Genomic DNA, 26,346 nt, shown 5'->3' with positions numbered 1-26,346 from the left:
AAAACACCTCCAATGACCATCACTCACACTGAAACAAGTGTCATTCTGAGATTTGCAGTACAAGGTTTATTGAAACGAGATCTCATTATTGATATGGATGATGTTCATCACATTTTGACTGTTTCCGGTGATATTAAAACCAGTGATTCCATTGATCACTCGGGTCCATTCACAAAGAAAATTCATTTACCAAAATATATTGACACAAAAGGTGCAAGGGCAAGATTAGAAAATGATGAATTAGAAATTGTATTACCAAAGTTGGCTCATTCGGAAGAGAAGGTTCTAACCAGAAGAGTTCAATTGGATGAATAATATGCTTCTCTGTTCACACACACTGAAGTGGTATTGTTGTTAATTCGATCTTGGAGTGTGTATTCTCGTCTGTAAACATTCTGTAAATTTAGAGAATATCAAATCGTGATTGGATGACCATTTTGATGTACAAAAAGTTTGTAAATAAGAGTTTCAACATGTCCTCTTTTTCACATTTTGAAGAATCTTGACCTTTCCATTTGACCATTCTTCTTGTTAATCATAAATGTATCACTCTTTTAGAGATTGTGTTGACAGTGAGTAGTGCACTTGACCATGAGAAATCTCTAATGAATCTCTTCAAATATATCCTGACAGTATCATCATCATTAAAACCTTCTTCTATCTCTGTTCACTTTTCAACTCTTGATCGCCACTCTGATTCATAGTGTTGAACTGTGAGCAATATTTTTCAATACTTGCTGAAAGTAATCGAGAATGTTTTGCCTTCTTTTTCTTTTCTTGTTTCTCTAAATAGGATTTATAAAAATCATAATATTCTTCTTCATATTTAGATAAGAGAGTTTTTGAGTGTTGAAGTTTTTTCAAATCAGTCGTATTAGTGTTGGAATTATTAGAATTTAAATCAAACTGATTCATTGAATGACTATTACTACTCATGTTGCCACCAAATAAATATTGTTTAATAAAATCTTGTACTATTTTAAATAGTTTCCATTCTTTTCCAATCTTATTGTTGTAAAATACATTTCTCCCAAAGAGTGACATCATGGTCACAAATACACCAATCATAAAATATAATAATAATAATATTTTATGTTTCAAATCGGAAGAATCTTTAAAGAAATGAATGAGTGGATTGTAATGAGATAATAAACTTTGAATTCCTCCACTTCGAGGATAGGATGATTTATAACTCGTTATTCGATTATTATTAATTTCTTCTCCAAATGAATTATTAAATACTTGTGATCGATCTCTATACAGTGAATTATGTAATTGATAATAAGAAGGTGGAATTTGTTGGTCGTAACTTGGAACGAGAGATGATACTTGTTGTTGTGGTGGTAATCGTGAGGATGATGAGGCTAATAGAGATGATGATGATGGATAGGAAAGAGGATTTTCATATAATGATGATGGCCTCGAATGAGAGTTCAAAAATGTGGAACGATAGAATTGAGAGTTGGGATCCGATGATGATGATGGGATCATTCCAGCAGCAAAATTTGCATTGTCATCGATGATTTGTGAATGCTGGTAGTTCCAATCGGAATTATTCATCATGTTTAAAAATAGGCTTTCACTATTTTTTTTATAATTGTAATTCAAAAACAAAATAACCAACATCATGAACAACAAGAATCGGAATTATTACAACAACAACAACAATCAAAGAAACAATAACAATCGAAATAATAACAATACGAATAATAACAATCGAAATAATAATTACAACAATAATAATTATAACAATAATAATTATAACAATAATAACAACAATCGGAATTACAATTCAAATAATAACAATCATAATTCCAAGTTTAACTCGAGTAATTTTGGAAATGCGAATAATTTCAACTCTAACAACATCTCTCGTAATTTTTCATCATCGAAACCTCATCACTACCAACAACAACACCAATTCGGACAATCCTCCTTTTCTTCTCTTCGACCCAATTCAAATGTCAAATCATTTTCCGAGTCATCCTTTTCACAAATAATTACTCCTTCTTCTGCTCAATTTGGAAAATCTAGTTATTCACAGTCACCATTCTCAACCACCACACGTGTGGATGCATCCACTCTAGGTGGTAGTAGTAGTGGTGGTTTTGGTAGTGGTGGTTTTGGTAGTAGTAGTGGTAGTGGTGGTAGTGGTAGTAGTGGTAGTGGTGGTTTTGGTAGTAGTAGTAGTGGACAGACAAGTGGATTTTCTCAATTTTCAACAACCTCCAAACCAGGTTCAAGTGTATTTGCATCATCGGGTGGATCATTCTCTTTTAATACTAATTTACAGAATCATCATGGAATCCTATTAAACAAAACATCCAATACGGATATGCAACGAGAATGGAAACAAGCACAACGAGTTCCAGATCCATTTGCCATGGAACGAACCAAGCGCCATGAAAGTCTAGTGGATGAAAAGATTCGAAAAACACGACTCGAGAAACAACAACAACAACAACAACACAACTCCATAATGGATGATTTATGGATGGATGATTCCACAACAACAACAACAACAACACCCAATCATCATCATCATCATTCTCAAGTTCCTCTCACCTTTGAACAACAATTAGAGAAAATGAAAGAAAAATTCTTTACTCACTATGATATTGATCCACAGGTGGTGGATGATCGAGTGGTGTTGAATCATTTTCAAAAACTAAGTGATGAAGATGTGAAGGCATTTGAATCTCCAAGTTTTCATTTATTTAAAATTCCTGAAATTGCACCACCTAGAGAATATTGTCAAGTAACAACAACAACCACCACCAATTTGTAAGCAATGTATTGTTGTTGAAAAGGATGATCAATGGTAAGCAATGTATTGTTGTTGAAGGATAATAACCATCTTTCTATGATTGGTTAGCAACGCGGTTGAAAAAGGTCAATCGAATGATGGATTTATTGTGAACCATTCACTGCTGCTGCCGAAATGAGATTCAACTTTTCCAAAATAAAACTAACAACTTCATAATTACTCCAATATTTTAAATGAACATCACTTGCTGACAAGTATTCATTAATGACAATTTCAGACATGACAGGAAGTGCATGATCAATACTGTTCATGCATGATCAATTATAATTTCACACAAAATTTACAATTCAATTCAATCAATTCAATCAATGATACAATCAATAATAAAAAATTCAATTCCTATCTATGACTTACATTTCATATTGATCAATTAATTCACGATATTCATCATCAACTTTGTTTGTATCAACTCCCAATGTCACTAACATTTGATTGAACTGTAATGTTGATGAAACATTTTAAATTATTATTGAATAGTATTTGTGTTGACATCATTGAACATAATGTTGAATCAATTTACACCAATTCACACACATTCTCAACAATCACTTACAGCATTGGTCAGTTGAACCACTGGATGAGTGGGTGGTCTCACTCTTCTACTAAAGAAATCCACTAAAGAAATGAATTTTCCAATAATAGAATTATGATACAAATTCACAAATGATTCAAATGATGAACTCACACTACTTACAACTCAATGGATCAAATTTAGCAAATTTAGGATCTAAATGAGGATCTAAACGATAAGCAACAGGATCGTAAGGATGATACAAATGATAGACTGGTAAATCTCTTAATAATTGTTTTTTACCTGAAATGGGATTCACAAAATGGAATGCTTCTAATTCTCTATGATTGGTTTGAATGTCCATAGTGAGGAATAATCCAAGTGGAGATCTATTATAATAAGATTAAAATTATATATACAATTATATATATATAAAGGTTAAAATAATATATACAATAGAATACAAATATTAAAATAAAATATTGTCATTTTGTAGTAATGATCTTTCATGATTGTCGTTCTACACTCCACACTTACCCCAATAAAAAACAATGTGTTGGTGTTCGTTTCAATAAAGTATTCTCAGAGAGTTGATGTTGATATAAAATGTCAAATGCCAAAACAGATCCAAGGGAATGCCCAACAATGGAAATAGTTTTCACAGGTAATCCTTCCATTTCATCCAAAATTTCATTAATTTGTTTCAATGCCACCTGTTGCATTTGTTTCTTAATCTTTTCACTATTATACATTAATACATCAATCATACTCTCATTGGCGATGGTTCTCAATAATTGTGCACCTGATTTCATGGTTACTAAATTTAACTTTTCACTATAACCACCTTCTTCTCTCACTGTTGAACAATAATCAATAGATTTCACAATAATATGAGGTGATTGAGATTTCACTTGATTCGATGCATATTGATTGTAAAGATTATGAATGGATTCTTTCATGGCCATTTGACACTTGTGAATATCAAACCATTTACCAGCTGGAATTAAAATAGATTCACCTAATGGATGATTCTTTCTTGCACCCATACCAGCAATGAGAATGATTAGATGGATATGAGAGGAAGAGTCTTCTTCTTCTTCTTCTGCTTCCTTATTAGGAGGAGGAGGAGTTAAAGTGGTTGTAGTTGGAGTGGATGTAGTGGTTGCAGTTGTAGTAGATTTTGACAATAAGGAAGAGCGATGGATGAGTTCAAAGTCATGATCGTCATGGTCAGCAAGAAGAGTAGTCTCTCTGGTGTTGTTGTTGTGGTGGTGGTGGTGGTGGTTGTTGTTGTTGTTCATGGCAGTCGTACTAGTCGTAGTAGTAGTGGTGGTGGTTGTGGTGGTGTGATTGGAGTTGGTGGTTGTGGTTTGTAATTTGTTGAGCTCCGAAAGAGAGTTTGAATCATGTTTGTTGTTTTGAAACATGGATGGCCAATTGAACATTTTCAAAGTGGTTCAAGTGATGATAGTAATAATAGGATGATGGTGATGGTCAAAAGATCTGTAATAATGGGTCTGAGAGGAATGAACCAATAATGATGATGGAATTTTGGGCTCCAGCTGAAACGAGATAATTTTTTCAATTTTGGTTCCAAAAAAACCTCTTCCCCCGTTCGGTCGTGGAGTGCCAAGTTCATGCCCTTCATTATTGGACAGTGTCGTTTTAACTGTCTTCTATTTGTTCGTCTCAAGTGGAACATGTTGAAATTAAGTATCTAGATCTAACATGTAGCAAATGACATTTGTACACGTCTTGCAATAGAGTAAGTGTACATGGCCAAGTCGTTTTAAAAGGAGCTCTTCAAGTTGTTTGTTGAGAAAATTTTACTCAACAACAAGTTCGACAAAAAAAATGAAGAGAAAACTCCAACAAGCAAAATCAGAGACCAACACCACCTCAACAACAACAACCAATCCTCTTGATGATTCCGACTCTCTGGTGAAGAAAAATCCAGAACGATACGGATTCACGAAAACAGCATCTTCCATCAAAGATTTACCTCAAGTTGAATTTGAAGATGATGATAACGAAGAAGAACTAGCTGTACAAGAATCTGCTTCTTCGGAGGATGAGTCTTCAGAGGCATCTTCCTATCGACCACAACAACGAAACACCAAATCTTCTTCTTCTTCGAATACCTCTTCATCAGTGAGTAATAACAACAGTACTGATGATGATGAAGAGGATGATGTCTATCTGAGTGATGATGAAGAAGATATTGAAAGAGAGGAAGAAGGTGATGAAGAGGAGGAACTATTCCAACATACGAATGATAGTGATGAAGAGGATGTCAAAGTCTTTGAGAGTTTCACCAATCTCTCTTCTATTAATGATGAAAAGCCTTTGAGTTGGTATGAAAGGTCGAAACTTGCCAAGTCATCTCAAAGTACCAATTCTACTACTTCCAATATAGAAAAGTCTAAAGAGAAGAATACTAAGAAATCACTCTTTGATGATGTTCATGACAGTGATGACTCTTCTGAAGACGAATCCATGATCAATACCATTGGTAATGTTCCATTGGAATGGTATGAAGAATATGACCATATTGGTTATGACAGAAATGGAAATAGAATCTTAAAAAGAAAACAAAAAGATGCATTGGATCATTTAATTGCTAAACATGATGATCCAAATTATTTAAGAACTGTCTATGATGAAATTAATGATCGAGAACACGTATTATCGAATCAAGATTTGGAGACTATTATCAATGTTGGAATTAAAGGACAATTCCCACCTGGATACGATCCATACAAGGATTATGTTGAATATGTCAAGTTAGACTCTCGTTTTCCTTTATATGGTAATCCAGTTCCTAAGGAACATTTCTTACCTGATAAATCAGAGAGAAAATTAATTTCAAAGATTGCATTGAGATTTAAGAGAAATCCTGCTCTCATGAATCAAACCAAAGAGAAACAGAAGAAAGAATCTGTGTATTTAATGTGGGGAGATGATGGACAAATTATTGGTGAGAAAATTTCTCGAATTGGTATTTTACCTCCACCCAAAGAGAAATTACCAGGTCATAACTTGTCCTATAATCCACCACCTGAATATATTCCTGAAAAGGCTAAAGAAGGAAAGGAATTCAAATACAAGATTTATGAATCATTGAGAAGTGTTCCAGTCTATGACAAGTTTATCCAAGAACGTTTTGAACGATGTATGGATTTATATTTGGCACCTCGTGTTCAACCTACTAAAAAGAAATACATTGAAGATCCAGATACTTTACTTCCTCAATTACCTCGTCCTGAACAATTGAGACCATATCCAGAAATACAATCACTTATTTATGAAGGACATGAAGGCATGGTGAGAAGTATTAGCGTGGATCCAACTGGTAAATGGTTAGTCTCATGTTCCGATGAAGATGGAACGGTACGATTGTGGGAAGTAGAGACTGGCCGTTGTAGGCGTGTTTGGAATTTTTTGCATTACAATACCACCACGAATGAGCCTAACCAGACGGCTGGTGCTACGACTGGTGCTACGATGGTTGATAATAATGGTGCTACGACTGGTGCTACTGATACGACTACGACTGAGGTCAATGATCCTAACAATAATAACACCACCACCTCAGAAGATTCCAAGAAATCCACCCAAAAGAAACCTCAACGTGTGGGTATTGATGGTAATATTGAAAATGTTCCAAAATGGGTTGAATGGAATCCCAATGCTAAACTTAATTTATTTGCTGTGGCTGTGGGTAGTTCAGTGTTTTTGATTCAACCTGAAGAGAGTGGAAATGAAATTACTAATGAATTGACTGAAGAATTATTCCCTCAGAAGGGATTTGAAAATGAGGATGAAGAGTATGACATTTCTGATGAAGAAGAAGAACAGGATTCAACGACTACCAATTCCACTAGTACTACTGAAACAAATGAAGAAAAAGATGAAGAAGAAGAACGTGACATTGAAAGTAAGAGTCGAAAGGGTCGTAAAATCAAATTGGTCACTTGGAAATTCTATCGTAATAGCAACAACAACAATACTTCAGCATCCACACTTCAGAAAAGAAAAGATGGTATCATGTGTCAAATTATTCACAAATCTCGAGTGACTCAAGTGACATGGCATCAAAAAGGAGATTACTTTGCATCATTGGCACCCAATTCATACTCTCAGGGTGTTCTCATTCATCAATTATCTCATCGTTCTTCACAAAAAGTATTCAAAGAAAATGTCAAGGTTCGAAACTCTTCTCAGAAATTCATTCGAGTTTTATTTCATCCAAAGAAACCTCACTTTTATGTTGTGAGTACATCCATGGTGAGAATTTATAATTTACAATCACAAAGACTTTCAAAGAAATTGAAAGGACAGAAATGTAATTATGTTTCATCGATTGCTATTCATCCAAGTGGTGAACATGTATTGATTGGTGGATTTGATGAGAGAATGGAATGGTTTGATTTGGCCATCTCTTCACATCCTTACAAGACGATGAGATTCCATTCACGTGCCATTCGATGTGTAGATTTCCACAAGAGATATCCTCTATTTGCAACATGTAGTGATGATACTACATGCAATGTATTCCATGGACAAGTCTATCCTGAAGATTGGACCAAAGAGACCATGATTGTTCCTGTCAAGATTCTACGTGGACATCGAAAACGTTCTCATTTGGGTGTCTTGGATTGTAAATTCCATCCCATTCAACCATGGATCTTTACTGCTGGAAGTGATAAGACTATTCGATTGTGGACTTCTTAATGTGCTATATTAAATGTTTGATAGTAATATATTATTATTATTTGATTAGGATATTAAATGTTTGATATAAGATTAAAGATGATATAGTATTTTAAATACCAATACTTCTAATTCACATCTTTTTCGGAGTTTGCAATGTTTGTACAAATTTCAAACTTCAGAACAAATATTTAGTCGTTATTTTGGAGAGCTGAGATACGGAAATTGATTATAATCTTTAACTATTTGACGTACTTCTGCATAATTAACAGTATTGTATTCACTGAATATGATATCAATAAATCTTAACACAGAGAGGTGTTTTGATTTACCTGAATGTGGAGGCCTTCCGAGAGCTTTTTCTTTTTGTATGTAAAATTTGTTGCACAACATCGAATCTCGTCAACATCAAGCAAAATCGGGAAGAAACAAGTCCAAAAATGAGGGTTGACCGAATTTGAGCAAGTCGTTTTCGATTTTTTTTCGCAAAACAATATTAAAAAAACATTTTCTTTGTCTTTCATCGACCTTCCTATGAGATTCTTTGAGAATCGAAGACTCCTTCTTCTTCTTGGAGGCATTATTCTTCTTGGGGTCACCATCGTCTTTCAAATAGTGGTTCAACATCAACAACTGAAAAATGGACATCTTGCCGATAGTTTGATTCTTCGTTCAAATCCTTTGCCATGTGAAACATGTAACTCTTCTTCGACATTAATTAATGACAAACTCTCACAGAGGTCTCTCGAAGGGAAGAGAAGACAACAACGAGTCTTTCCCATCACTTTTTTTACTAATGTTAAAATAGAACATGGAGGAAATTATGAATCGACGTGGGGAGTGGGTGCTTTATGTGGAGTGTATTTACAAAGTTATTTCAGTTACAATTTGTTATTGGGAATGACTGAAGAATCTTCTCAAGGAGTCGTAGTGGAGACGTTTCCAACGATTATTGGACAAGAAGATCGTCCAGGTGATTACGGTAAGTAATGGTGAATATTGAAAACCTCAAACAGGTGACATGTGATATTTACACAAATACTAATTCAGGTCATTGGAGAAAGTACCTCATTTTGGATCAATTTCTAAAGAGTGAAGCCTCCAATTACATTCAAGAAGATGATTTTGTGTTCTTTAGCGATGGTCTGGATGTCACTTTCAATGGCAATGTCCAACACATCAAAGACATTTATTACGAATATTTGAAGGATGAACAATTTGATACCGAAAATACTCATTGGCCTCTCCTTTTCAATTCTGAGAAGAACAAATGGCCACCCATTTCACTTTTTAACGGAATTAAGGTAAGATTTTGTTCACGTTTCAGGTAATTTTTAATTCGTTATTACTTTTATGAAACATGGTTTCTAATAATAAATAGAATTTAGACATGACCTTTCTCCAAAAGAACTACACGGAAAACTATCCCAAAAACCCATCCTATTGTCCTCCCAATTCTGGTTTCCAATATTTAAACTCTGGCATGTATGTCGGAAGAAAACGAGATGTGAAAATGTATTTGCAAGCTGCATTTGCAATGGTTGAAAATCCAAATTACATTCACAACGATGATCAAGCAGCAGTTCAGATCATGTACGTTTCAAAGTCGTCACATTATCCTGTTTTGGGTGATTGTAGGACAGCAATGGGACTTCCTACCTATTTGGCATGTGATCATATTCGAGTGGTAAATGAGACGTATTGTCATGTCAGTAATAAGGAAATTCCAGAGAGAATTCCAATTGCCATGCATAGTAATGGACCCAAATGTGACAATTTTTGTCCTTGTGTGAGAGCCAAATCCATACATTCAAAATTAAAGCAATTCATGGATGAGGAAATGGAGAAACAAAAGGGAGTGGAATTTAAGGATTTGAAAACCAATTTGAAAGTATTGTTTTATAATTCAAGCTTGAATAAGGTCATTGATATTGTTGTGAATGGATTTTGTAGTGCAAGACAATTGTTTGATGTTCCATATTCGGGATGTATGGTCAAGTGAAGTGTATTATTATTCACACACAGAAGATGATCATCCTCAAAATGATCTCAAATAAATTAAAATAATTTCCATGTCATCACTAAATTCATATATATTTTCATCACTAAAAGTAATTCATCACTAAATGTATTTCATCACTAAAAACTAGTACTATAATTGCTTTATATTATTGATCATCCAAATAGTAAGGTTTTGGTTCTCCATCCTTACTTAGACGTATTTCTCCTGTCCAATGTTCTGGTAATCGACAATGTTGATAAATATCACATGATTGTGCATACAATCCACACATGGCTGATACAAATGGATGATCTGTGTGTTGAATTGTTTCTTTTGCTAAATGCAAACACTTGTCAAATTTTCCATGTTGAAACAAATTGACAATTTCTGAGAGGATGGATTGTTCATAATCGGAAATGACATTCTGCCAATACTTTCCTCGAACATCATAGAGATCTTTATAGACCTGTTTTCCTTTCAAAATAAATCTTCCAAGATAAATAATACAAGTACTGGATGGATCATTTTGACCAATGGAATGAACAATCCCTTCAGTGACAATAATTCTAGATTTGAAATTACGAGAAAGACTTTCACAACGAGAGGCAACTAGAGTGTTGTTGAATCAAGAATAGAATCAAGAATAGAATCAAGAATAGAATCAAGAATAGAATCAAAAATGGATTTAGAGTGTTGTTGAATCAAGAATAGAATCATCATCATTATTAATTTTTAAAATGGTTCATAATATAAAATTGAATATATTAACATTGTAGGATCATCAGAATGTCATCCTTCTTGAAATTGTCTTTAACTTACCATTGGTTGTATCTGAAATGACAGTGGCATCCAATCGTTCTTCATATCCTATTGTACCCAAACTCACCATACCATTTGATACTCCAATTCCTAATTTGATATTAATAATATTTTCCTTATTGAAAACTTCAAGTTGAGAAATCATTTCAAGTGCTGCCTTGACAGCAGATTGAGGATCTGTAAAGAGAGCCATAATACCATCACCCAAGATCTTGTCAATGAATCCACCATTTTTACTAATGGGAGGAGCAATCTAGAATTGTATTCAACAAGTATTTCCCCATTATTGGAATAAGAATAGGATGATCCAAGTATTCCCAAGTATTCCACCATTATTGGAATAAGAATATAACTCAAACAACACCACTCATAAACAACACTCATAAACACTCACCTTCAAGAGTAATAAGAATATAACTCAAACAACAACATTCATAAACACTCACCTTCAAGAGTAATTTGTTAATAAAACGAAATCCTTCTTTTGCTGAAAATTTTTCCATCAAATCTGTAAAACCATAAATATCTGAAAAGAGAACAGTCATTTCTCTTGAAATGGCATCTCCGAGTCGAATCTTTGTGACATGACTCTTTCCTAATAATTTGAGAAATTCAGATGGAAGAAATCTAGCATAGGATTTGTTAATTGCATTAAATATAGTTGCATTATCAATACTAATAGAAATGATTAATTTGGCAATAGAAATCTTATCTACTGTAAATACACCTTCTGTTTCTCTATTTTCCAAATAAACACAACCCAATACACTCTTATCTCTAATAATTGGAATACACAATGCAGAGGCTACTCGATGATTCTTTGTGAAATAAGATTCATCAGATCCTTCTTGTAAAGAATTCTTTTGTTCCATTCGAGTTCGAAGTGTTCGATAAATGAGTTTCAATGGAAGACGATCTGACAATTTGTCAATCAATAATTCATGATTCATGAATGTCGAGAGTGTTTTTTGTGAATTTTGAGGAGGAGTGGGAGGAGAGATATTAGTCGTTGGTGAAGGAGTTGCAGTGGTATTATTAGTATTATTATTAGTTGTAGTAATAGTACTATTAGGTGTTGTAGTATTACTATTATTAGTTGTACTAATAATAGTATTCGTTGATGGAGAAGGAGTATGTAGATTTAGACTACTACTACTACTACTAGTGATGATATTCATTTCATTTGAATCAAAATGATCATAAAGATCAGCATGATATTCTGCATCTAAATAAATCTTGGAATCTCTCTTCAAGAGTAAACAACATCGATTGGCATCGGTATGTTCACTCAATAAAGGTAAAATCGATATAAATATTTCCTTAAAATCCAATTCAGATTGTTCTGCAATTCTACTTTTAGTGATTGCACTGAGAGAGAGTTGTTGTTGTTCCTGTAAATAACAAGTCGAGTATGGATCCGAAGATGAGGAACTCTGAACCGATGCACTCGTAGTAGTATTAGCACTCGTAGTGGTGGTGGTGGTGGTGGTGTTGTACAATTCGGATCCAACATTCATCTTTTGAGATAAAGTCTCTCGATTGTATTCTTCAATTTGATATCGATAATGATCCCAAATATAATCCATAACAATGGATAGACCCATTTCTTAAAATTGATCATATGCTTTTGAAAAGTAACTTCCAGAAATGTAATCATCCATTTCCAATGATTTGTAAAGTTCTCCAATCTTTAAATTTACAATTTTAGCAATCAAATAATGTCGATCTCGAATGGCTAGTTTTAAACTCTTATTCAAACCACTAATGATACTTCTTGAATTCTCTTCACCATATCTCAAAGATCGACAATGTAAATGTTCTGCTTTGATTAATTCAAGAGAACATTGAAAAACGAGAGGATTTGATTGTGAGACTTGTTCTAACATTTTTAAAGAATAATCAATCAATACTTGACATTTTTGAATTAATTCTTGAATGGATGATGATTGTTCCAACAACAGTAGACAAGTGTTCCAAGTTGACTGTTGTTGCTCTTGTGGTGGTTGCTGTTCTTGTTGCTGTGGTTGATGTGGTGATTGTTGATGTGGTGGTTGTTGTTGATTCAATAATTGTTTCTGATAGGCACATGCTACAAGTCCCTGAAAGACAATATCAATCCATGTGGAACACAAACAAGCAGAATCTTGTCGATATTCAAATGACTTTTCCATACAATAAAATGCTTGTTCATAATTCTGTTGAAAATAACAAGTAATTCCTTTCAACATGTAATGCATTTGTCTAAAGAATGGATATTCAATCACTTGTGATTGACAATAAGAGGGATCAAAGGTTTCTCTCTCTCCACTCAATACTCTCTTCATTTCTAAAATCATTTGACTGGCATCGAGTAACATGTAATTTCCAACCTGTCGATACCATTCCATACTCTTCTTACTCAATTCGATCGATGTTTTTATATTCGATCGAGTATAAAAAAAGTGATGAAAAGGATACCACAATATTGAGAAACCTCCAAAGGATTTGTTATTCGATTGAATGGCTAATAGAAATGCCTCTTCAGTAATATTCCAGACTTCTATTGCATTAATATTTGGAAAGATGAAATAACACATTTCCTTTAAAAGTAAACAACTTGCCAAATGATGTAAATTCTTGAATCGATTTCGAGCCAATTCCACACCTGCTTCAACAAGTACATGAATTGGAGGATAGAAATCATGTAGACACCACATGGCTCCCACTTGACAGAGAATGAGTGGTGCTAATGGACACAAACCCTTTTTTAGTACAATTTCAGTACCAATTAAGAGCATGAGGAGCATTTCCAATTTAGCATTTGGTTTGTTGATGTGATACACAGCAGGAGCAGATTGAGCAATTAAATGAACGAGATAGATACTTTCAGGATCTTTCATTTCGATCATTTCTAATAGATCATTCTTGTTGAGTGGTTGTTGAATGAATTGTTGTTTCATTTGTGACATTTTGTGATCGAGATGATGTTTTAAATATTCTGAATGAGTGATGTTGGCCATAATAATGGTGTGAGTGGATTTTAAATCATCATTGACTTTCTCATGAAGAGTGGTCAGAGTGGTGGTGATTGGGTTTGTGGTGGAGTCTTGATCATGTAAAAAATACAATTCTTCATACGATGTAAAGACATGATCATACAATACTTGATACACTTGTTCATACTTGCTTTGAGACAAGTATGCTGTAATGGCATGATAACATGCTTCGAATAAATGATGTTTGGTCATGGCTTTGTGAATGGCAGAATGAAAGATTTGAATGGCATCATCCACATGATTATTCGCATATTCAACATGACCTTGAATCATTAATAATTCAAAAGCAGTGTTGTAGAGTGTGGAGATTTCATTTTCCATATTTAGTAAATCAAAAGCAGTTCGAACAAATACTTGAGCTTGTTCAGTAGCACATGTATTCACTGCTTTCTTGGCTGCTAATTTGTTAAGATTCAATAAATATCTTCTCTTGTCTGTATTTTGTAAGAGTTTAGGATCATGAGATCGATGATTCAAATGATTAACAATTTCAAAGATAAAATCATCCAAAAGAATTTCTCCATTCTCCACTTGTCCGAGTCGAAATTTACCAAATTTGTAATGAATGAGAGATTTTGTTTGATCCGAGAGAGATTCATTGGCTGCTTGTTGTAATCTGTAGTGACTCATCAAATGTTGAAATCAATTAATAGAATGAGAGTGTGAGGATTCATGATGATGATGAATATATTAATATAACAAGAATACCAAAATCATGAAGTGTTAATTACAAATATGAACAAGTCATAATAGAGTTAATAATGAATAATTACAAATAGAGTAACAGTCATTCATGAAGTGTTAATTACAAATATGAACAAGTCATAATAGAGTTAATAATGAATACAAATAACAACAACACCTACCGATCATGATTAAATTTCAAAGTCTTTCCATCATCCACATAACTAATCCATCCTTCCTCAATGGCTTGACTGATTGCACAATCCTTCAACTGATGTTTCTCTTCTTCAGGAAAGAGTTCTAAAAGTTCATGAAATACAAATAAATAACCAATACAAGAGGCATAAGCTAATGCTTTTTTTGTCATTGGTTCCATATTTTCTAATTTTAGTAATAAAAATTCAACCACATTCTGAGTATATTGTACATTCTCAATTTCTTCTAAATTCCATGAGATTTGACGAAGAGACTTGTCAAAGAATATTTTTCCTTCTTGAAAGAGTGTAACGAGTAATTGTTTCAAGAAGAATGGATTTCCTTTTGTTTTGGAATATAAAATAAATGTCAGATTGGAGGTATCAGAGAGAGTTCTGTGAACACTCTCAGCAACTAATAAATTACAATCTTGTTCTGTTAATTCTTTTAATTCAATTTCTGTTGTGATGGATTGATTTTTCATTTTGATTGATTCAATAAATATATTGAGAGGATGAAGAGAATTGTTAGAAATTTCATTATTTCTAAAAGCTCCAATCAAAAGGAATGGAAAGGTTTCACTCAATCCCAGAACTTGTTTTAGTAAATTTAAACTTTCAAAGTCTGCCCATTGTAAATCATCAAGAAAAATGCAAAGATTCTTTTGTTTCATTTGAGTGTACACTCGTAAGAGATGAATGACTAAAAGACCACACACGAGTTCATTGTAGTGATGGTAAAGTGTGTGTTGAATAAAAGATGAGTTCATTGTAGTGATGGTAGTATGTGTGGTAGTGATTGTAGTATGTGTGGTAGTATGTGTGGTAGTATGTGTGGTAATGATGGTCATGAGATGAATTGGGTGTTCAATAGAGTATTCAAAAATAGAGTGTTGAGTGGATATAAATTATTACTATTATTTCTCGAACTTACTCGATTCTGAAAATTCTTTCATACTTTCATGATCTTTCAGAGTCGTTGGACGTTTTTGAAATGAAAAGAAAAGTAAAGAGAGAGTTGGAATGGCATCACAAATCATGTCTATTTGACTAGGACTAAGATCAGACACCAATTGTTCTCTAAATTCTTGAATGAATAATTCAGATTCTCCTAAAGATGACTCTGTTATTGCACTGACAATGGTTTTGATAGCAAAGAAGGGTATGTTATGATTTTGATCATATTTTGCTTCAAAATATAAAACATCTTGTTTTGCCTTATTTCTAAATTCTCTCACCACACAAGATTTACCTAATATGTGTGTGTGTGAGTGTGTTTATATCATGACATTATGAATTATAATAGTTCATTAAATCATGACATTATGAATTATAATAGTTCATTATATCACATTGAATAATATACATCCATCATTAATTTTCACCATGCATACATAATATTATGCATAATATAACGTAATATTATGATCAATGAATTCAAATTCCATCAATGAATGAATAATATTTATCCAATTATAGAAATAGTTCATCATAGCATATATACAACAACACCACTCTCACCACTTACCAATACCACTATGACCTGAAATGAAGATCGCTTTAGGAGATTGTGAATCAATCATTTCATTCAAAACACATGTCATGTTCGTAATGACATCTTCTCTTCCATACACCACATAGGGTATTTTCATAGTCGTTTGAATATCGAATTGTCCAGGTGTAAATTTAGTTAAACTCACAGAATCATTTAAATTCAAACATTTCAAAATAAAGGATAAATCTTGTTTCACTCCATCCATACTGAGATATCTCTTTTCAATGGATTTTTGTACCATTTTAGCAATGACAAGAGAAATGGCAGAAATGACATGATTCAATAATGATGATGAGGATGATTGTTCTTGAGATGATTGTTGTTGATTCAATAATGATGAGGATGATTGTTGTTGATTCAATAATGATGATTGTACTTGTTGAGAGGAAGAGTTAAATGATTGTACTTGTTGAGAGAATGATGATTGTAAGATTCCTCTTTTTGATAAATTAGTAATTAATAATTCTGGAACAAGAGTCACATGACAATACATGTAATCGTTATTCTTGAGTTTGTTACCAAATGGATGTTCCTTTGCAATCATTTCAAATAACACAAAACCAAAACTATAAATATCACTGTGAAATCCCATTGGTTTTGGTATCTTTCCAGTGGCTTCTGGTGACATGTACTTGTAACAACCTTTCGGTCGATCCGTGTAAATGAAAGGATGATCAAGTGGTAAAAAACAAGAGAGTCCAAAATCAATCAATCTCACACAAGAATGTTCATGATCAAACATGAAATTTTCAGGTCGAATATCACAATGACACACTCTCAGAGAATGAATTTGATCAAGAACATGACAAGCCTCAATGGCCATTTCTAGAATGGTGATTAAAGATGGAATTTTAAAATTCATCATTGCAAGAGGATTCAACAACATGGAGGAGTGAGGAGAGGATGATTCAATCTTCTTCTGAATAATCGTCGTCGTCGTCGTCGTCGTCCTAGTAGTAGTAGTACTTGGATGAATTGAATGCATCTGATCTTCTTCTAAAGATAATTGAGGATGATCTAAAGAAGAAGCAGACAATAATAATGGAGATTGACCCAAAGAAGACAATAATTCCTCCTCCATTTTAGGATGATCCATCCAAGATCGAAAGGTTTCTCCATGAATCCATTCCCTCACCAAAATAAAATAATCACTCAAATAAGCAAATATTTTGGGAGCCAATAGGAATGGGGTGGTGGTTGATGATGAGGGGGTGGTGGTGGTGGTGGTTGTTGTTGTTGTTGTAGACTTGAAATGTTCTTCCTTATTTAAATAGTTTGAAATCTCAACATCATTTTCTAATTGAGAGATGGATCCTATATTTAAGGAAACCTTCACACAATACACAGTGGAGTCGATATCCAGTGATGATGCTAAACGACTCGACAACATGTTGTTGTTATTTTGAGGTGTGTATTTACAAGTGAGAATGATGGATGAATGACGATCATAGTGAATGACAGGAGAAGAATAGGGATGGACTTGAACGGGTGTAAAGAATGGAGGTAATGCTGTTTGAAGGATGTTCGTTGAAGTAGTTGTAGGATCTTGTTGCTGATGATGAGGAGGAGGAGGAGGAGGAGAGGTTGGTTGTTGAGGAATTGTAAGACTCTTCGACAATGCTAATGGTGGTGATGATCCACCAACAACAACAACCTCCGAGTTGGAATCATGAGTAGTAATACTACTACCTGATGATGAAATCAAATGTTCTTCTTCTTCTTGTGTGTGATGATGACTACTATTGTTCGTCGTCATGATTCCCGAAGAAGAGATGTGTAAGTGTATATTCAATAATAATAACAGAACAAAGAAGAAGAATTCAAAATCAATGGATGATGAATCAGCAGCAGTCCGAATGAGAGTGAGCAGTACCAGGTAAAGAGTGTGTGTGTTGTATGATGAAATTTTTGTTTGTGGAGCGGAATGGACATTGGATTTCCCAAAAATCGAAACTCATTCCTGAATGGTTACTTTCCTTAACCAGGAATTACGCAAGCGGAAACAAACTTTGCCTACTCACATTCGCATTCTATCCTAACTAATTTGAGATCCTTTTGTCCTATGAACAAGAAGTGTATTGCATTAAAATTTTTAATAGAAATATATTCTGATCAGAATGATTCTGATAATATGTTGATCCTTATTATAAATATTTCACAATCTTATATTTTCAATAGTGAATCATGTAGAAACGACAATGTTCCTTCAAAAGATCGCTCCTTGATATTGTAACATTCAGTTATTATACTCCTACTTTATTGAATGAAAAGGGAATATGAAAGCATGTTAATATTAGAAACAACCGATGCGCGAAATGTATTCTGTTATATTATTTCGTACCCTGATAATAATAGATTTATAATACTTTTATATATCCTCTCAAAATTGCTATTACTATATTGATCCGTTTTATGTATTATGATACTTCCTATTTAGTTTATACAAATAGATTAAATCTGTTTTTGTAAAATTATAATTGTATTGACTGTCATTGGTAAATGTAGTGTAACTAAACAATAATTAGTTAATGTAGATAGGTTAATTGCTTTCTCCTCTCCAAACTACCAACAAGCTTAATTGTTGTACAGTTGTCCAGAGAAATTGATGGATAGTGGTATGTGATGTAAGATTCAACGAGTTCATTGAGAAACACCAAATCCAGGAAAGGATATTAATTCGGGAATAATATATCAATAAATTAGTTGAAAAAGATTAGAACGAAAATATCATTGAACAAATCAATGATGAGTAAATAAATAAAAATAAGTGTCCAAGGCCATAGATAAAATCGAAGTTATCCAAATCTGAATAGTCAATAAATTGAGCAAATCAATAATTGACCAATAATTACCGAAGTCAAAAGAAATAACAACAAGTGTTAGAGAAAAATTCTCTCGAAATATTGGGAGCGGTGGGTGTCAAAGCAGATTGTTATGAAGTTGCGGTTGGGTTGCTTTGCTCTTTAGAGAGCTGTTTTGCTTGTCTATCTAATGATCTCCCCAGTAACAACATCTTGGCACTCAACACCAACACATTCAAAGAAAGAAAATGAAAGCACACAACAATCCCAATCAGCATGATCACATGATATGAAAACATGCAACATCAATTATTTGAAAAAGAACCATTCTCCCAATCTGTTTCTGGCTTCATTGCATTTAGACACATCAAAGAGTTATCTTCCAAATGGTCACTCCTCTTTGTTGTCATATTCCACAAACTTAACAAAAGTGAAAAAACTTGGAAGTTAATCATTAACACTGTTCAAAACAAGCATATACTAGTAGTAACATTCACAAGAACTCACAGAAAGAAGGATTGTGGGATTATTGACTGTTTTTTGCCAAGGCAATAATGATTGCGAGTCGAAACACCTGTTCTTTTGAAAAGAATTGGCTGACTTCAAAGAGGTAATTTAATTAGCTTGGCTTTTGAGATTATTGGGATGGATCGGATCGGCTTTTGTAATCTGTTGTAATCAGGTTGTTTACAATAAATCTCAATCCAATCGGATTGAATTCATCACCAAATTAAATTAGTGATATATTATCATCATAATCATCTCATCACAAAACAACTTCGGATGAGAAGATTCTGGCATATAAAACTCTGAGAAAACGAAAGGAAAGTAGTAAATATTTATTGATCTATTGTTTTTCTTGCTTTATCAAACAACATTCGAATTTGTCGGTCGTTATGACTTTTTTTTGACCATTTCTCTCATTGTCCTTCAATCCGATCTCCTTAATTAACACCCCTAAGATTGGATATTGTAAACGGATTGAGAAATAAAGAAATAGCATTCTGTCAATTCATTACAAAAGAGGATCCGATCCATCGCAATAATCCCACTTAAATTCTCACAAAAGCGTCGATGGTTTAGTGGTAGAATACGGCGTTGCCATCGCCGTGACCCGGGTTCAATTCCCGGTCGACGCATATCTTTTTGCAAACGTATTTAATATCTTTTTTATCGGAAGCATTTCACTTGTAAGTTTTGTTTAAGGTCTTGGATGTGAATGTATCTCTTTCGTGTCGATTACACGATGTTTATCCAGCAGGTGCTTCTCTTTTAATTGGTGGCTCCAAGTATGAATCCGTCATTTCATGAAATAAATCAAGCAGTGTGGTGATATCACATGGGTGAATATTCTCCTGCTTCAAGTTTGATAAGTTGAGTAAAAGAAATGACCATTTGTTTGTGAAAAGTTTTCAAAAACGAAGATTACTTGAAATCGAAAGAACAAACACTTGGATGGAACGTTGGTTGTTTGTTGTTGATGAAGAAGCAGATTGCAACTCCTCAAATTTCCTCTCTTGATGATTTATTGTTATAAATTAGATTTTGAGCTCTCCAGGTTGGCTTGGCTGAAAGGTTGGGTGTCACTAGCCCAGAGGATGGAAACAGTTGAACACTAACTTATGCTTATTTCAATCAGTAGAACATCTTAAACATAGTATGAATTTTACGCATCTTCAAGCGTCGATGGTTTAGTGGTAGAATACGGCGTTGCCATCGCCGTGACCCGGGTTCAATTCCCGGTCGACGCATATCTATTTGCAAATCGATCGTCTATTTTCCTCAACTTTTCCGTCAACGCTTGAATCTGCTTGTTGATCATTCTCTATTGATTCCATGATCTTGTCCGCTTCTGTTACCTTTCTCTTCTTTGTAGCGGGTGGTGTAATTGGCTGTGGATCCATTTTTTTCGGTTTGTCGACGCAAAAAAAATGAACACAAATGAAGACGTTGTAATGAATAGTATCAACCAAACATTGATGACCCACTCAGAAGCTTTCGGAATCATCTTTAAACATATTGAGAATTTCTCAAAAACATTGGACGGATTATCTAACCACATCAATAATCGGAAACAAAAGGTAAAGTCAGTTAAATTAGTCTCCGACAGCAACCAACCAATTAAACCTAAACAACCTCTTCCTCCAAAAACAACACTCATAGAACAAACTCCATCCCCTGCACATCCTTATCGAACTGATGGACCATCAAACCAAATATCTAAAATCAAAAATATTACACATCCGTCCAATGTTTTTGAGAAATTCTCAATATGTTTAAAGATGATTCCGAAAGCTTCTGAGTGGGTCATCAATGTTTGGTTGATACTATTCATTACAACGTCTTCATTTGTGTTCATTTTTTTTGCGTCGTGTTATATTTAAAAAATGAAGCGCACCCAACCACAGCCCCAAATCAACACCATGTTACCTCCACCTTCAAAAAAGGCAAAACATGTTTCCACTCCTTCCTCATCATCATCTTCAACCAAACAATCCCAAACACATCCTCCTCCCTCTCCTTCGAACACTCCATTAAAATCTCATTTACAATCCATGAAGAGAGTTTTTGATCAATTTATTACTCTTATGGAAAAATCAACCACTCACTCATCATCAACACATTTAAAAATACAAGAGTGTTATTCACAAATGATCTCTCAAATCATTGAATTGAAAAATCAACTCTCTGTTCAAACTCATTTATTGCCTTTATTTGTCAAGTCATCAACAACAACAACAACCTCTTCTTCTCAACAACATGATGATTCGACTTTTTCTGGATGGAATGGACTTGAGGTATTAAAAACTATTTTTGAATTTCAAAATTATATTGAATCCTTTGAATCCAATCATCAATCCAAATTCATCATTTCACCATTCTTTCATCAAATTATTAAATTATTGGTTGAAATTACATCCAATGAAGAAGGATCATTTGTTGATGAAAATGAATATCAAAATTACATGACATTTATGGATTTATTGACTCAAAATGAAGAATTTATTAATATTTTAATGGATTATATCATCAAGACATTGAATCAGTTGATTGAAGCTTTGAGACATGACGACGACAACATGGAAGAGGAATTTATTAATGATTGTTTCTCTCTTATTGAAAATATATTTGAACATGATGAAGAGGCTATTACTTTTATATCTATGAAAAATATAGAATTATTATTTAAATTTATAAGAAATGGTATTGAAAGGAGTAGTGGTGTTCATATTACTACTACTAATAATAATAATACTACTAATACTATCAATGTGAATACTACTCGTGCAAATACTACTCATGCAAATACTACTCATGCAAATACTACTACTACTACTATTAATAGTACCACATATTCTGTTGATACTACTCATTCTCTCTATTCTCATTACACTCAATTATATTTCTATGAAATTCTATTTCTACTTGTATCAAGTCAAACTTTATTCAATTATTTACATCAAGAAGAACATTCAAGTGAAATGATTAATCTTCTATTAAATGTATTAAACAAATTTAGAATCAATCAAAATGATGTTGTTGAAATGGATGAAATGGCAGAGAATTGTTTCAATACTTTAGCAAGTCTATTCACTATGAGTGATGATTTTAAGAAAATATTTCATGAATTTGAAGGAATTGAATTAATGTTAAAAATAATTAAAGATAAGAAAAAGTATCGATTAGGAGCCATGAGAGTATTGAGTTATTCGATGGAGAATTTATTTGAATTGAATATTCAACAATTTGTAGAGAGTGGAGGATTGAAAACACTTTTTGCATTATTTTCTAGAATTGGAAAGAAGAATCAAGATGATGATCAGATGGAAACATTTATTATTAATATTTTAATGAACATGTTATTGAAATTGGTGGATGAAAAAAAAGATCAAGAATTGAAAGATCGAATTATTTCTAAATTTGAAGAATTAGAGAAATCAAAAATACTCTCTTCTCTCATTTACAAGTATTACAAGAAAGTTTATTTATTTGATACATTAATGGAACACAATGTTGAAGAATTTGTTGTAACTTTCTTTGGAATGGATGATGAAGAATTCTTAACCACTCGATCACCACAAGAATTCTTTAATTCTCTCTCTGAACAGGAAATTTCTGAAAAGAGATTATCGATGGGTGGATTGTACACTCTTCAGAGATTGTGTTATGTGTTGGCACATGTGTGTGCATCGAAAAAGGTTTTGAAGTTTATGAGTGAAGAATTGAGTCGTGAATACAAGATTCAAATGGAGACACTTCAGGGAATTTTGAGAGATTATTTCTCCATCATGATGGAGAGTGGTGATGAGAGTGGTGATGAGAGTAGTGGTGGTCAGGAGGAGGGCAAGAGTGGTGATGAGAGTGGTGGTGGTGGTGGTGGTCAGGATAAAACATCTCTCAGTCCATACCATTCACAATTAATTCAACAACTCTCTCTCAGAGATGATGATGATGAACAACAACAGGCTGAACCATGAATTGATGAGAGAACAACAACTCTACTAGACCCCTAATAAAAACTCAACAACTTCAGAATGATTCTTCATGGTGTCGTCGATATATTCACACGAATTTTACTATTTCAACAATAATGATCAATGCGTCTTTTGATTCATTAAATTTGCAAACTTTTCAACCAACATTTTCAATTCAGAAACAATCTCTTTGGCATTCATTCTTTGAGATGGATCTAACACGAGTATTCTCTTCAATAATTGAATAAAATCATCTGCATCATTTCTATAAATCTTTCTAATTTCACCTTCAATCACATTTTTAATATAATTATCGTATTGAAAACTAGCCAATGCACAATGATTCAATTGTTCCTTATCAATCTTCAATGTCAATAATTCATACAAGATGATTCCAAATGACCATATATCCACTTCAAAACCATACACATTTGTCACTTCTGTGACCAATGCTATTTCAGGTGCAGTATATCCAAAATTAGCAATTTTAGTCACACCACCTAATATAGTAGATGCATGAGAAATGCTCTTTGAAAATCCAAAATCTCCAATTTTCAATGCAGTATTATTCTCTAACAAGTAAATATTACTTGGTTTTAAATTTCGATGCATGATGGAATGAGCATGTAAAAATTCCATTCCCTGTGCAATCTGCAATGCATAATCACTCACTCTTCGAGGTGTTAAATAAATATTCTTCTTTTTCACTTTAACCATAAAATCATAAAGTGAACCTTCTTCATAGAATGGAGTGACATAACACACAAAGAATACACTTCCTAATACATCATTGGTTGTAATATCAATAAACATATCTTCATAGGGTATTAAATTGGGATGTTTCAATTCTGAGAGTGGCCAACTCTCTCGAATGGCATCATTGGCATTTTGTATCGTTTCACATTTAATCTTTTTCAATATTTTGATTCGATTCAATTGTTTGTGATCTATAATTTTATAAATCATGGAATCTCCTCCTTTTGAAGCTTGATTTGAAATGTATTGTAGAATACGATATCTTCCATTTTGAATGAGAGTATTCTCTGGTAGTATTAAATGTGAAAGATTGGATGATGTGAATGTGGAATCAAAAAAGTCAAAAGAAGAATTGGAAGAATTGGAAGAAATTCCACCAGGAGAAACATGAGGAGTGGTTGTAGTCGTGTAGTCACCACCACCACTCTGACCACTAGTATTACTATTCATAGTAGTAGTAGTAGTAGTACCATGTCCATGACCACCATGATGACTTGTCATTTCATTTCCAATTTGATTCACATTCATTTGAGAATCCAATGAATCATGAATAATAAGAGAGAGTTCAATTTGACATTGTGCATGGGACATTCCTGATAAATGAAGAGTCATTTGATTCTCTCGATTTCTTACCAATGATTGAAGTGAAATAGTTTTACAACCAAGTAATTCATCAGTTTTGAAAATGTGTTTGGCCCATACTTGTATGAGAATGGTTTCATGAATGATACGTTGTTGAGAGGATGATTGTGAAGATGGAATCAAAGATGATGATGATTGTTGTTGAGATTGGGTATTTGTTGTTGATGAAGATGATGAAGATGGAATCAAAGATGATGATTGTTGAGAGGATGACATGATTGATTGTTGTTGTTGTTGTTGTTGAGAGGATGACATGATTGATTGTTGTTGTTGAGATTGGATATTTGTTGAAGATGGATTCAAGGATGGTGAATGATTCGATACATGAATATCAAAAATAAATAATTCATTCCATACTGGATTGGCCATTCGAATGGCATTGGATTTCAATACTCTTCGATTGTATCCTCTCACATTGTTACTTCCACTACTGTTGTAATTGGTAGAATCAAATTCAGAGAGAGTTTGAGTAGGAATGGAACAAATAAATACAACATAGGTATTGGGTGAAGAGGGAGGTGTTGTTGTTGTTGAGAGTGCTGAAGAGGATTGTTGAGACATATTCATTCCTTCACTACTGCTGCCACTTGTCATGGTAGTGGTCATGGAGGAGGAGGAGGAGGACATACTCACTCGTTCATAAATATTCGTCGCTTGTTTCAAATAAATTTCAATATAGGGAACTTTGATGAGAGGAGTATTATTGATGAGAGTGAGTGCCTTCTTCTTGTTGGTATAGAGATTGTGTTGTTTACGAGAAATGTTAAAATGAGAAGATGAAGAGGACGATGACGATGGTGGAGCGAGAAAGGTCGTGACAGAAGTGGTGGTCAGAGTGGTGGTGTTGGTGATGGTGGTGGTGGTTGTTGGTGTTGTTGGTGTTGTGGTATTTGATGAGGATGGTTGGTGGTAATGATTGTGATGGTAATAATGAGGATGGGTGGTGGTGGTGGTGGTGGTGGTGGTTGGAGAGGATTGAGTCATCTTTTGATATATATATATTTATAAATAATAATGATTTGGTTATTTGGGTGTGTGCAAGGATGATAAATTGTACGATGAACCTTCAAGGTTGCTAATGATTCACAAGGATGGTCGTGATGGATGAAAATTATCATCCGATGATGATGATGCTAATGATTCACAAGGATGCTCTTGAATCTCCTCTTTACAACGTGTGGTGTTGTTTCTGAGAACAACAAGAACAACGAAAATTCAAAATATTATTATGATAATTATTATTGAACGAACGAAGGAATGATGCTCCACAACAAGAATAGGTGTGTGATCGTGTCTACACGTCGTCTACACACACACACAGGCACACACACA

General features: G+C 33.6%; 10 protein-coding genes across 10 annotated transcripts; 5 read left to right on the top strand and 5 right to left on the bottom strand.

Annotated features, from left to right (window-relative positions):
- Positions 1 to 12: 12 nt before the first annotated feature.
- FDP41_008429 (uncharacterized protein) lies at positions 13 to 315 on the top strand (the record flags this gene model as incomplete). Its single annotated transcript, XM_044712281.1, has 1 exon — positions 13 to 315. The coding sequence occupies one exon, from the start codon at positions 13 to 15 to the stop codon at positions 313 to 315; it is 303 nt and encodes a 100-aa protein (XP_044557935.1).
- A 342-nt stretch (positions 316 to 657) lies between these two features.
- On the bottom strand, positions 658 to 1,491 carry FDP41_008428 (uncharacterized protein; the record flags this gene model as incomplete). The annotated part of the gene is made up of 1 exon (XM_044712280.1): positions 658 to 1,491. The coding sequence occupies one exon, from the start codon at positions 1,489 to 1,491 to the stop codon at positions 658 to 660; it is 834 nt and encodes a 277-aa protein (XP_044557934.1).
- Positions 1,492 to 1,627: 136 nt separating this feature from the next.
- On the top strand, positions 1,628 to 2,788 carry FDP41_008427 (uncharacterized protein; the record flags this gene model as incomplete). Its single annotated transcript, XM_044712279.1, has 1 exon — positions 1,628 to 2,788. One exon carries the CDS (start codon positions 1,628 to 1,630, stop codon positions 2,786 to 2,788), a length of 1,161 nt encoding a protein of 386 aa, XP_044557933.1.
- Positions 2,789 to 2,910: 122 nt separating this feature from the next.
- On the bottom strand, positions 2,911 to 4,783 carry FDP41_008426 (uncharacterized protein; the record flags this gene model as incomplete). Its single annotated transcript, XM_044712278.1, has 5 exons — positions 2,911 to 3,070; positions 3,182 to 3,264; positions 3,381 to 3,442; positions 3,522 to 3,727; positions 3,876 to 4,783. 5 exons carry the CDS (start codon positions 4,781 to 4,783, stop codon positions 2,911 to 2,913), a joined length of 1,419 nt encoding a protein of 472 aa, XP_044557932.1.
- Positions 4,784 to 5,192: 409 nt separating this feature from the next.
- FDP41_008425 (uncharacterized protein) lies at positions 5,193 to 8,072 on the top strand (the record flags this gene model as incomplete). Its single annotated transcript, XM_044712277.1, has 1 exon — positions 5,193 to 8,072. The coding sequence occupies one exon, from the start codon at positions 5,193 to 5,195 to the stop codon at positions 8,070 to 8,072; it is 2,880 nt and encodes a 959-aa protein (XP_044557931.1).
- A 513-nt stretch (positions 8,073 to 8,585) lies between these two features.
- FDP41_008424 (uncharacterized protein) lies at positions 8,586 to 10,053 on the top strand (the record flags this gene model as incomplete). The annotated part of the gene is made up of 3 exons (XM_044712276.1): positions 8,586 to 9,033; positions 9,102 to 9,355; positions 9,433 to 10,053. 3 exons carry the CDS (start codon positions 8,586 to 8,588, stop codon positions 10,051 to 10,053), a joined length of 1,323 nt encoding a protein of 440 aa, XP_044557930.1.
- Positions 10,054 to 10,219: 166 nt separating this feature from the next.
- Positions 10,220 to 12,458, bottom strand: FDP41_008423 (uncharacterized protein; the record flags this gene model as incomplete). Its single annotated transcript, XM_044712275.1, has 3 exons — positions 10,220 to 10,662; positions 10,873 to 11,125; positions 11,319 to 12,458. 3 exons carry the CDS (start codon positions 12,456 to 12,458, stop codon positions 10,220 to 10,222), a joined length of 1,836 nt encoding a protein of 611 aa, XP_044557929.1.
- A 21-nt stretch (positions 12,459 to 12,479) lies between these two features.
- On the bottom strand, positions 12,480 to 18,096 carry FDP41_008422 (uncharacterized protein; the record flags this gene model as incomplete). The annotated part of the gene is made up of 4 exons (XM_044712274.1): positions 12,480 to 14,523; positions 14,774 to 15,488; positions 15,720 to 16,037; positions 16,314 to 18,096. 4 exons carry the CDS (start codon positions 18,094 to 18,096, stop codon positions 12,480 to 12,482), a joined length of 4,860 nt encoding a protein of 1,619 aa, XP_044557928.1.
- A 3,432-nt stretch (positions 18,097 to 21,528) lies between these two features.
- Positions 21,529 to 23,619, top strand: FDP41_008421 (uncharacterized protein; the record flags this gene model as incomplete). The annotated part of the gene is made up of 1 exon (XM_044712273.1): positions 21,529 to 23,619. The coding sequence occupies one exon, from the start codon at positions 21,529 to 21,531 to the stop codon at positions 23,617 to 23,619; it is 2,091 nt and encodes a 696-aa protein (XP_044557927.1).
- A 117-nt stretch (positions 23,620 to 23,736) lies between these two features.
- Positions 23,737 to 25,998, bottom strand: FDP41_008420 (uncharacterized protein; the record flags this gene model as incomplete). The annotated part of the gene is made up of 1 exon (XM_044712272.1): positions 23,737 to 25,998. One exon carries the CDS (start codon positions 25,996 to 25,998, stop codon positions 23,737 to 23,739), a length of 2,262 nt encoding a protein of 753 aa, XP_044557926.1.
- Between the last annotated feature and the right edge of the window lie 348 nt (positions 25,999 to 26,346).

This window comes from Naegleria fowleri, assembly GCF_008403515.1.
Source record: "Naegleria fowleri strain ATCC 30894 chromosome Unknown tig61, whole genome shotgun sequence".
Taxonomy (NCBI): Eukaryota; Heterolobosea; class Eutetramitea; order Acrasida; family Naegleriidae; genus Naegleria; species Naegleria fowleri.
This window is presented reverse-complemented; position numbering and strand designations above follow the sequence as displayed.